This window comes from Lytechinus pictus, chromosome 5 (assembly GCF_037042905.1).
Source record: "Lytechinus pictus isolate F3 Inbred chromosome 5, Lp3.0, whole genome shotgun sequence".
Classification (NCBI taxonomy): Eukaryota; Metazoa; Echinodermata; class Echinoidea; order Temnopleuroida; family Toxopneustidae; genus Lytechinus; species Lytechinus pictus.
In genome coordinates, this window is record NC_087249.1 from 38,582,668 (window position 1) to 38,595,367 (window position 12,700).

Consider the following 12,700-nt stretch of genomic DNA (forward strand, 5'->3'; position numbering starts at 1 on the left):
ACCTTATATTTAAATGATGATTATAAGCACTTTGTCTTAAAACTTACAGTTATTCCGACATCAAAATGCTAAACAGAATACGCTAAGCTTTTCCAGTTTTACAGATGACAATGGGAGTACTATACATATTTTGTTGCATGGAACAGCAATGAACACGTAACAAGTAGCGACACTGCGAACCAAACTTACGCTTGTCAGTCGTCACATTGGGGATTATCTGTGTTGGGGTGCGAGGATGGTATAGATGAAGAATCTCACAGATTTCGGGGTGAGATTTTATCAATACTAAGGCCCAGATGTATGCGAATGGTTTTGAGATCATTATATTCTTAAACCAAGGGTTACGCAGCATTAATTCACACTTAATTTGGTGCCTGTAATGCTTTTGTCACATGGGCCAAAATTACGTAATAACTTTTGATTTACCGAGCCCACAGTTATGAATTGATGGCCTGTACATGTATGCTCATATTAAGAAGTTTCATTCGTCCATGGTACAAAACCATGGTTGATGCAGATTTCACACGTTATCATGCTTCTATTAGGTACGCTTTGCCGTAAGTGCACATTAGGACTTTTCTTAGGGTATGCGATAAAATGAGCATAATTTTGTACACAAATCTGCTTAGTCTATGGTTTTTTACTCTGGTACAATTACAACCTCTTTCGATAATATAGGCCAATGAGTCCATACTATGATGATATGAGGATATTTACAAATTTAACCACCTTATGACAAAAGCATGTATTCAATATAGCAATCGTTCTCAATATAATCATGATATCTGCATAAATTTTTTTTTTCCAAGCCACAGTTTCATAACTATCTACAGTTGAGGCCAGAAGTTTAAATACACCCAAGAAATTCAAAGAAAAGTTGACACTTGCCAAACATCATAAAATTGATTGTATCTTATAAAATTCTTGAGCTATCATGACAAATTTGATATCAAACATATCGAGCATGTCATGCCCCTTCATCACATTGCTTTGTCATCAGGAGCTGAAAAATATTTAGGTGTCATTTTTTCAAAAAAATCTTCATATTTTAGACAAATTAAAAATAAAAACTTGACAAAAAATATTTCATATTTGTGCTAGTTACTTCTAGAAAATATAATATAAATCATAGATTTAACATTTATATATTTCTGTCAAACGATGTTTGAAAATATAATAACAAACAATAGAATACATTTGGCACGAATATTCCTTTTTTTTCAAAGAAAATTCCACCTGAAATACTTTTTTTTTTTTTTTGTACCTCTAAACGAGGGATTTATTCATAATTCATCACACATGTCATAATAAACTGAACATCACAATACATTTAACATTTTCTCCGGCAATCTCTTATCTGGCTTCTTCAATTCTTTGTTTGTAATTATTCTATTTTCCATTTCTCTTACAAAAAGGTATTTCAAACTTGAATCTCTTCTATCTATACCATATCTATTTCTATTATGCAACATTTTATGTATACACCAAAAGGCGACTGTCATTGTTATATCTGTGTTTACATCGGTATTGATTTTTAGTAAACAAAAAGTATTCACATGAATTTTGACTTTAAAAGTATACATAACAACACTCTTAACAAAAGAAAAGAACTGTTTGTTCAAATCACATTCAATAAAAGCGTGTATTAAGTCTTCTTTTACGTGACAGTGCGGACAATATTTATTGTCGGCAAGACCCCATTTAAAAAGATTACTTCTAACGGGTAATAAATTGTATAGAAGTTTAAAATTAAATTCTCGTAAACGAAGCTCACCTATACATGTCAAGTTTCTTTTAAACACAGAAAACCAGTAAATATCAGTCTGCAGTATATTTTCCCAAAAGATACAACATCTATTCGTATAATTCGGTGTTAAACAAATCAGATTATAAAAACGTTTACTACTTATGTCACTCACTGCAACGAGCCTTTCTCCAATGAAAAAAAGTAGGAGTTTCAAGAAAGTAATTTAAATCATTCGCTGTCTGTATATTTGTATAAAACTCTTTTAACCACACTTTTGGAATAGCTTTCTTTAACTTTGCATAATCAAATAACATATTCTGCTTGCCTTTCTTTGTTGTAAGGCGAGCTAGAATTTTTTCCATAGAAATATACTTCAATCCCAATCTTGTGAAAGAGTGTGATACGCTATTTCATTTGATACCAAATTCGTCATGGTAGTATTCATATTTCTGAAGATAAAGTAAATTTTACGATGTTCGGCAAGCGCACAAATTTCACTGAATTCCATGGGTGTATGTTATTATTTGGCCTAAACTGTCTGTAAATTCAAGCAAAACATTCTGCCACACTCTTTTGTCGGCAGAACCACCGCATACTGGTTCCAGCGTTAATCACACTCACATCACAAATTGAGCTTGAAGAAGTACCCAATATCGCGTTCCATGAGAGAAAGGGCTTCCATGTCACACCACAAAACGGTTCTTTTCAAAGTTCAACAAATGTTTGAAGATTAAATTTGACTCTTGAAATGATCATGAATCCCATTTCTTGTGCTCCATGCCGTCGGGGGGTTTAATATCCGTCTTCTTGGCACCGATATCTTTCCAATTAGTGCTCAAAACCGTGCCCGCCGACTCCACCTGCGTATGAACATAGTAAGAAAACATACAATCCTCAATTATCCAAGACAATGACACCTTTTCTACCTTCATACCAACGACACAATAAGCGAACTCTTTCTTCCCCGACACAATTGCCCACTGGAACAAACTCACAAGAAAAAATGTCACTTCAAAAAGTTCTGAAATCTTTAAAACAAAATTACAAAGGCCCTCCCTAAACCCCAAATCAGAAATAATACCACCACTCTCGTCAGCCCTGAGTAATACTTCCTGGCGGAGGGCTTTGGGCTAAACGACTACAAGGTACTTAGTGGAATATATATGCGAGCAGCTCGCGTGTGACATGGCAAAACTACCAACGCCAAATCTTCACAATGCTCTTATTCTTTGATGGACTTTCGCCGAAATCTCCATCAATATCTTTTTCAAAACCAACTTGGCAACAAGACTTCCCCTAACCAGATAAATTATAACAGTTGCGGTAACCCCAAAATAAGTTTGAACAGAATCCAATAAAATGACCACCAAAGTATTTGTATAAAAAAAAATGATTCTGGAAGATGTGTGTAATTGCTGAGAAATAGGGCTGTTATCGTTAGGAAAATTGTCTGTCAATATCGCGCTAAAAATATCTTACCGATATCGATAACTAATGTAGTATCGACAAAAGAACATAATCAATACATATTTTTTATCCATTATAGCGATGTTACATACTCACGTTGGTCAAAATTTGTATCTGCCACTGTACCAAGAACGCTCTAAATCCGCGTTCATCGGATGTAAATGGTTACATAACATCTTTTAACAAACATATTTAGCAAAATACATCATCACCTTTCACATTATTTGAGGGTTGGATGAAGTTTTATCGATTATTTTGGGGCTTTTTGGACATCATTCTGAGCAGTCAACATCTTTGGCCTATCTGCAATTTTGATATCGTGCTGTACATCTCCGAACGTAGAGGGCAGCAACACACGGCTGTGTGCTGCCTTCTACATTAGTTGGTACTTAGCTAAAATTGAGCTTGCGCTAGTGATGTATTTGATTCGATCGAATGGAGTCAAGTGCAGTCACGATGTTTGGATTGTCATGATTATAGCGTAAATGGGGGTGAGATCGTATTTTGTGGCTAGTAAGTATTCATATTTTGTTGAGATTTTGAAAACTGTTCTGTGCAGTTTAAGAAAAATGCGTTTTCCATGATTTTCCATTTGAAAAGCCACTTTCAAAAGGCCGTTTCCGTGCATTCCATGAAATCGCGGAAATTCACTGTGTCCCTACATAATAGCGGGTATTATCGACAACGAGAGAAAAGTTATCGATATCGCTAAGTGGCAAAAACCAAGCAATTATCGACAAGACTAGCGATAAAGACGTTATCGATAACAGCCCTACTGAGAAATGGATAAAATAAGCACGGTAATCCAGCCAGATGGGTGTTTCATAAAGCTGGTCGAGAGACTTGAAGAACGACTGGTGATTCTTTCTTGTGGTAAATGATATTCACCATTTAATGTTATTTGGTGATTATTCAGCACGTAAGAAAGGATCACCAGTCATTCTTAAAGTCGCTCGTTACTTACGAAGAACTTTATGAAATGCCATCAGGTGTCGGGTCTTTTTACAAGCACTAACAATACACTGTCTCCAAAATATCTGTGTTTGGCGATCTTCAGTGTGATAATTTTCAGGGTGGATTTCATGATTTCACATAGAATGGTTACTTAGATTTAATGGAGAATGAAACCCTTGATATCACTTGAATTATATAAACAGAGAGAAAGAAAAGAAATTGATGAATGAAAGTTTGAGAAAAATAATTAAATAATTAAGTTATGAGCATTTTAATGTTTGAGAGTACCCAATGCTATGGAGATCTTCCTATTGGTAATGCAAGCAACATCTGTGAGGTCACACACGTCACATATGTGACACATGTAGAACATCCCCTCTACTTTCGTACATATTTCACTTAAATTTTCTCATTTATATCATCTATTCAAAGACCAGGTATTTATCTTTTTTAGGGAAGAATATGTAATACAGGTTTCACAACATCACATAATGGATGAATTGTTTGTCCTATCATTAGAATGAAAAAAAAAGAAGAGATGATTTGGTGTGTATTTTCAGTTGTTGTTCATGTGTGACATCATATATCTTGTTCCCATTGCCAATGGGAGGATCTCCATAGCAATAATGATCTCATTATACAAATACTCATAAATATTCGATTGTTTGTCTAATTTCTTTGTAAGACGGGGCCCAGCACTACTCACAAATGACTTGTTCATGGCTTTCTTCGTCTCTTCGTCTCCACCTGAGTAGATCTTCTGGAAGAGACTGTTGAGAGCCTCCTCTCCTTTCGCGTTCTCCTCTTCCTCCTTCTCAAAATCCTTTGCAATCTGGTCCCAGTTCCTCGTCACATGGCTAGATGTTGGGTATTTGTGGATGCTGTCTTCAACCTTTGTTTCCACTGGTCAGTAAATAAATGAACAAATCAGAGTTGAGGACATAATAAGGTTTGAAGTCTGGGGTTCCCTATAGAATGAGATGTGCACACTGTGCAATCTCGATGAAACTTCCAAGCAGTCTAGAAAAATGGCGTCAAAGACACCCTCATATCTCATCCTTCATTTGAAGTTACAACTTCGAATTTGACAGTATGAATAAGAAATAGTCTTTCAAATATGCAGATTTTCTAATTTTAACTATTTGAAGACCAAAGGACTGTTTTGGCTATTTACAGAGAATCTTCCCCGGCGACTGATTGTTGGTTTTCAACACATTTCACCAATTCTCCAAAAGTTACATTGGTTGCCAATCCGGAAACGTTTAGAATTTAAAATACTTCTCACTTGGAAAGTGTTTAAATGGTATGGCACCAAAATATCTACAGGACCTTGTCATGCCTTATACACCAGCTCATAGCCTAGGATCATCACACCAGCAACTTCTTAAGACTCCCAAGACACGTGTAGCATATGGTGCGCAAGCTTTCTCTGCCTCGGCACCTTCTCTCTGGAATAATTTGCCATTGAATCTAAGAAATATACCATCACTGGAGACCTTCAAATCTAAACTGAAATCATATCTTTTCTAACAGTATTAGTTATTGGCACTTTGACACTCATTTGAACTGAAGTGAATTGAAGTGGTGGTGTGTCATATTTCCTACCTGCAGGCTTGACTGCTTGAGGGATATCATCTTCACCTTCTAGTTTGTTCCATCTGATGGCTTCTTCTTTCTTCAATTTAATCTCTATCTGCATTGGGAGAAATCAACAAGCGCAATACAACATCATCATCAGTGAGAGAGCCATGCCTTTACATCACACAAAGGCGGAAGGGACGTTTCCTGGTTATGAATTACTTTACAAATGATATCGAAATTATAAAATATGCATTTATCTATGACAAAATGGGAATAATAGATTTTCATTATGCGATCTAATTTGCTATTCGATACGAGGGATTTGTAAAAAAAAAATTACAGATTACTGAACAAACATTTTTATACAATATACATACATCTATGACAAAATGGGAATAATAGATTTTCAGTATTTGATTTTTTCCCCTAAATACATACATCATACTGATATGACGTTCAGGATTTTTCTCATTTGGCAGGTTAAATTGTAATATGCAAATCCTGTATCCATAACAAAATATTTCTATTTTCTCCATTTATTACCAAAGGAAATCAACCACGGACATTGTGGTGTGCGCCTGGAAGCTATGTGGGAGTTTCAAATTCATGCAGAGGTTTTGAGGTTCGAGCCCTGGACACGTTAAAGGTTGGTCCCAGACGTAAATAATCATATCTGATGATACACATCTGAATAAACTCAAATACACACACACAACCAAGGGCTTTAATCAAAATATCTAATTCATTTCCTCGGTGAAACACCATTGCCATTAGCAACAGACCATCATCAGAAGAAACAGTACCAACAATGTTACAGGAACAACTCAGGTTTTATTCAAACCTTGGTCTAAAGTTACACATGGGTAAACTATGGATAGTAAACTGTCACACAAATCTCAACTAGTATGAGGTTCAACCAATTCATCAGCACATTTGATGAATTCATTCATAACCATCTAGGAATACTGACTCTAGTAATATTGTTTATTTGTTGCTATTAAAGTTTAGGAAAACACAGTAAAGAGGAAATACACGTTGTGCTGTAAATAAAGTTTTGACATTTTTGGCTTTCCATAATTTTAGCACACAGTTAGACCATGGCCTAATCTAACAAGACTTCAGAATACAGGCCTATATTAGTCTTAATTACGAATGAATATTCTTACTTTACTATTTAGTATCCTTGTTGTGCTCTTCTCTGGAATGATCGGGTGAGCCAGGTCTAATTTCAATCTGTAATCACTCCCATCGGACAACTTGATTGTTGAACTCAACTGTAATGATGATAATCAATATTCAACGATTTATTAATTTCATTTTATCTCCTCAGAGTAGCCCTACCAGTAATTGAAGTACTTTTTTTTACAAGGGGCCCCTGCATAACATAAAAAAAGCATTTACATGAAATATGTTTCATTATGGGATGTAAAAAGACCACTTTAAATAAGTGTATTGTACAAATATTTAATGACAAAAGTAGGCCTATCAGAAAAACAATCATAACATCATCATCATAACAAATTTGACAAACATTAAAAGAAATTAATTAAACCATCTAGTTACCCCTCCCCTCACTCTCCAAAACATTTCCTCACTTGACCTCTTTAAGAGCACCATCAGAATCTCCTTTTATACTGCAAGAAGTATCCTCTTGAAAAAGTGCTGTATATAAATCAAATAATTATTTACATGTAATTATTATCATAACATTTTCTGTTAACTTTCTAAAATACATAAATTCCTCCCGACCCTGATTAAAGTTAATTAGTGCTTACTGTAGTCTTGGTCAGAACAATATTAACATCTTCTTCCTTGGCCTTTTTGATGAGTATATTCATAGTAACAAGCCCATCTGTTTGGTACCAGTCATACCTTCAAAGAAATCAGAAATACTGTAGGTCAAATTCGACAGTTTTAATAATAAAATAATACAGATTGATACAACTAATGCTGTGGTAGAGGAGGAGGGTATGAGGAGGAAGGTAGGAGGAGGAGGAGGAGGGGGAGAAGGAGAAGGGGAGGAGGAGGAGGGGGAGGAGGCAGAGGAGGAGAAAGAGAAGGAGGAGTAGGGAGAGGAAAAAGAGTGGAGAAGTAAATTGATATTTTTCAATGAAAAATCATTGGTGATATTTGTGAACATTGAGTGAAGCTTTATTATGGACAATTATGTGGCCTTTTCCTGCCCTTAGAGGTCTGAAGACCTTGGCCCGCGCACAAGCAGTCAGACCTTGTCAATAGCTTGGCAGTGTCTTTTTAACCTTGCCCACAATAGGTACAGGCTTCAAGTATGGTGGCGTGACCTTAATTTGTGCGTTACCTTATTTTGCCCACAGTCAAATATCTCAATATCTAATCAATAACTTGAAAAACTGATATCACCAACAGACCCAAAATTACTCAGTTGCTAACTTTCTTAAAGATAAAATCTGCATCTGTGAAATAATTGGTAAACCTTCGGCAAATTATGTTCCCATTTGCGCCGTTCTGAGAAAATCAGAATGTCGACTCTCGACAAGCATCCAGAAATTGGCAGTTTGCAACCAGAGGTCTCCAAACAAATAAGTAAAATGTGATACCACCTGATTTTATGGCATTTTAACTTACAACTGATACACTTATCTTACCTTTTTCTGCTTGACTTCTTTTCTAAAGCTTCATAAAACCAATCATGTACAAAATAAGGTCACACTTTTTATGACACTTTTTCAGCCATGCAGGCACTTGTCGATCAGCATAGAATTTTGAAATCGCGATACCAGCGAAATCCTTGACCATTTTATAATTCCGTAGAGCGATTTTGACTCGATGACCTTGCCTTCTGTTTGGTATTTCCTATTTTAGTTGATTTTGAATGAACTGTGAGAAATTGTTTATTCAAAATCAACTTCTTGATAATGTTTAAAACATGCACAAATCATGGTCACCCCATCATGATCATACACAGTACCTGGCTGTTAAGATGAGAATAAGCAGATTAGTCACTTGCTCACTGCAACCATCCTGCCTGTGGGGTATCTACAGGTAGGACTATGGTGTGCCAATGCAGTACACAACACACACTTTAAAATATAATTAAACACTTTTGTGACCACAAATACTAATGTCCATACAGTTGCAATTTATTTTTCATTAGTAACTTGGGAATAATTTTTGTATTCACCAGAGCACTCAAAAACTTGAATTTTGTGCATATTTTTGTGTACCCTCTATTGGTGGAAAGTAATATGGCAAGAAAATTTTCAGTTTTCAATCTCTATTTTTAATTTAGAAATTAAAAGAATCAAATTTACTTACAAGCCAGGTTATATGATGATTAGCTGTAATGGAATCTGACAGTGTCAAACAATCAATCATTTGTTCCAAATAAAAAGAGAAAATATGCCAAACAGTACTAACCTTATGTTGCCACACATGGAGTACTAACAGAGAACAAGGTTATATCATAACCTTGTTCATTGAATAAGTGAGATTAGTCTTGAATTACCTTTGTTTCTGAGGTTGAGGCAATGGTGCTTGTTGCTGGTTTGCCAATGGTTCGGACTGCTTTTCCTTTTGCTCATCTGTTGACGCCATTTTAAACTTTGATGGGGAAAAAAAGATAACAAAACATACAATCAAATTGACATTTCACTTTATTGGTCAATGAATCTAAAACATCATGTGCTTCACTACCATAAAAACATGCGCTTTGCTTTACTTGATTTCTTCTTCTTCCTCTGTGTGCTTCGGAGATCGATCAGCAGTTAAAATCCTGCAGAGTGCAGGTATAATCTCGTAACATTATTTTCATTGTAATAAAATCTGATGCTTTACAAATTACATTATTAATATAACTTATAAGACAAACTTCACAAAGGTAGATCTATTCTAGCCAACATTCTAACGACATCTGGATCTGGATCTGGATGTACCGTAAGGGCACTAGTATTCAACCCGTTTGGAGAGTTTCCTCAAATATATAGAAATATAGAATTTACCTGAATTTCAGACCCGTCTTATTTCCAAGAGCAAATGCTGTTTATTCTTTTTCCGTTATTTTTTTCTTCAACCAGTTGACTGTGTGCGCGGGCGATCGAATTATACGGCGACGGATTTTGGTACTAGTATTCAACCCGTCGGCACTAGTATTCAACCTAGCGATGAAAGATGGCCCTATCTCTCAATCTGCCCTTGTCCCATCCGACTATGGACTAGACCATTTGAGATGAGACCAAACAGGGAATTAATCAAAGCCAGAGATTTACATAGATCTAGATCTAATTTAGCAATCTAAACCCTTTTGAGATTTGCTATCAATCCTCACTAGGTTGAATACTAGTACCATTCAGTGCAAAAGGCCATCGCCGCATAATTCGATCCTCCGCGCATACAGTCGACAGATTGACAAAGAAAATATCGACAACAGATTACCCTGGAAATAACAAAGGTGTGAAATTAAGATAAATTCCCTATTTCTAAATATTTTGGGGAATATGTCAAAATCTTTGAATTATGCTGGGTTGAATACTAGTACCCATACGGTATACGATGCAGGGCCCTTCTGGGCATAAACGCATCGGGTACTTGACCTGGATTTTGCCGGGACCGGCAGGTGCAATACACCGGGTGAACACCCTACTCTTTGACGAATAGTGTATTGGTTTTAACGTGCATAGGTTGTACCTCTCCTATACACGGGACCAACATTTGCGTCCTTTCCGATGGACGGAGTGTTTTCCAACTGTATTCACACCTGCACTGAATACAGTGGTGAGGCACGCTAACACACAACGCTATAGCATCAAGACTTTTTTGTTAGACGCGTTTCGGCATGAGCGGGACTCGAACCCCTCACGTTGAGATCTACGATCTTATCCGAAACATGCGCTCTAGTCTAAGTCTAACCGACTGAGCTACGCTGCCTCCCCTAATGACATAACGTTAATATTAGATATCAAAAGAAAATGAGTGCAAACATGCAGATTTAGTTTTCAAGAAATATTTCTGCTTAGTCCACATAGTAGCATGTTTCTTGTTTTGTTATCAAAATTAAAGTGAGCCGAGTTGTGCTTACAACTGTAGTACTAGTGTCATTAGTGTGACATGTAACCAACACGGCTATCAATACACGGGACCGCGCCAGGAAATGTTTCAGGACATTGTTCGTCAATTCACCCGTATATCATGTATATCCCAGACACCTTTGTTTATTGTTTGACTAGAGTATGCCTAGATCTATACTGCTTATTTTTCTTTATCTAAAATAAAGAGGTCAAAGAAACGAAGTCTGGTAGAAAAAAATGGCTTACCTGGTCCTGGGCCTGGGTGGTCCGCTATTTCTGCTACCACTTTACCAGTACCAATTTCTGCGCTGCAGCTGCATACATACAACTCTTGTCATACTCTACAATTCATTAATATTGCCTTATATATCATATTGCAACATAGTTTGGGCAACATGTGCAAAAACTAAAATTAATACAATATACTTATTACAGAAAAAAGCAATTCGAATCTGTACTGATTCCCAATATTTATCACACACAAATCCATTATTCCATAAACTAAAGACTCTAACAGTATTTGACATAAATCCTCTTCAAAGTTTACTACTTATGTTTAAGTACGTACATAACATGCTCCCACCTTCATTCCACAATTTTTATACTCTGAATACATCTATTCATTCTTACCCTACCCGTAACTCTTCAAATTTCCATTTAATCAACCCTAAATTGCTTATTGCGCAGAGATCCATGAGACACCATGGTCCAGATTTGTGGAACTCTCTACCAGAGCCTGTAAAACAATCTTCGTCTCTTCACTCATTTAAGGCAAACCAATCTATGTTATTATCAGAATATTTGAAGTAAAATTTCTGTGTCATATCCTTTTTATCGTGAATTTATTCCTCCTTCGATTTAGTCATTACCAATATCTTCATCATGACCACCATCATCTCCATGGCCTTCATCATCATCATCATCATCATCATCATATCACCGTCACCCTCAGCTTTATCATCTTCATACTATAATATTGCATGAATTCATGTTTCGTATTTGAAAATGTATGCCCATTCTGCTTTATAAATGTATTAATTAATTCAATTAGTATAAGTTTGGGATTGTCATTTTTTTCAAGCAATCTGCTTATGATGACAATCCTTCTGCAAATTGTGAATATCATATAGTTAATCATTTTTGTCTGAAATTATCTTTTTAATACTCTTTATTTATGATTCATGCCAAAAATGCTAGCATATTATGTTTATTATGTTATGAAAAATGTATTATACAAATGTTATGGATGCAGAAGAAAACAATAAATCAAATCAAATCAAAGGATCAAATTTTCTAGAATGTCCTGGCTAGCTTGCATGCCTTGTATGACGTCATGACGTCACTTGCACGTCGCGTGTGTGAGGGGAATTCCCCCAGATATATTCCCCCAGATATAAAATATTTTATGGGAGTTTGGAATTTGGATAAACAACAAATAATTACCATATGTTTCTTTCATAAAGGTCACTTTTTAAATGACCCTACTTCACACCCTCGTCCAAAAACAAAACTAAACTTCCACAAGGGTCCAACACATGGACCCTTAATTGTGGACATAAAAGGACAAACACTATAGAAAATCCAAGCTTTTATTACAGTATTGTCCTTCTTTTTGGCCAAAATACGCGCCATCGATAATTCAGAGGGGGGGGGGGGGAATGGGTGGAATGGGGGAGGTAGAGCTCTGTGCGTCTCGGAATCCCAAAACAATTAATGGTGATCATAAATTCGCAGAATGTTCGTTTGTTTCGTTTTCTTTAAAAACACATTCATCTAGCTTGATTATAGCTTTTGATCGCTATATAATAGTAGGGCGGATACAAGTCAAGTTCGCCCATGAAGGGAGGAGGCATATTGTTTTCCATCATCATTAGTGTATCATGCAGATCTTATACCGAAACGTTTTAAT

The 12,700-nt window shown here is 36.0% G+C and overlaps 1 protein-coding gene across 2 annotated transcripts; it reads right to left on the reverse strand.

Annotated features, from left to right (window-relative positions):
• Window positions 1-1,164: 1,164 nt before the first annotated feature.
• Window positions 1,165-11,551, reverse strand: LOC129262023 (protein SGT1 homolog). Of its 2 annotated transcripts, none has more exons than XM_064100335.1 (7): window positions 11,422-11,551; window positions 9,234-9,328; window positions 7,525-7,621; window positions 6,916-7,023; window positions 5,774-5,861; window positions 4,875-5,071; window positions 1,165-2,607 (listed from the first exon to the last, which is right to left on the reverse strand). In XM_064100335.1, the coding sequence occupies exons 2-7, from the start codon at window positions 9,320-9,322 to the stop codon at window positions 2,500-2,502; spliced, it is 687 nt and encodes a 228-aa protein (XP_063956405.1). In that variant the 5' UTR covers window positions 9,323-9,328; window positions 11,422-11,551; the 3' UTR covers window positions 1,165-2,499. The 2 variants fall into 2 exon arrangements, with proteins under 2 accessions (XP_063956405.1, XP_054756032.1); XM_054900057.2 differs by having other exon boundaries at window positions 11,038-11,529.
• Between the last annotated feature and the right edge of the window lie 1,149 nt (window positions 11,552-12,700).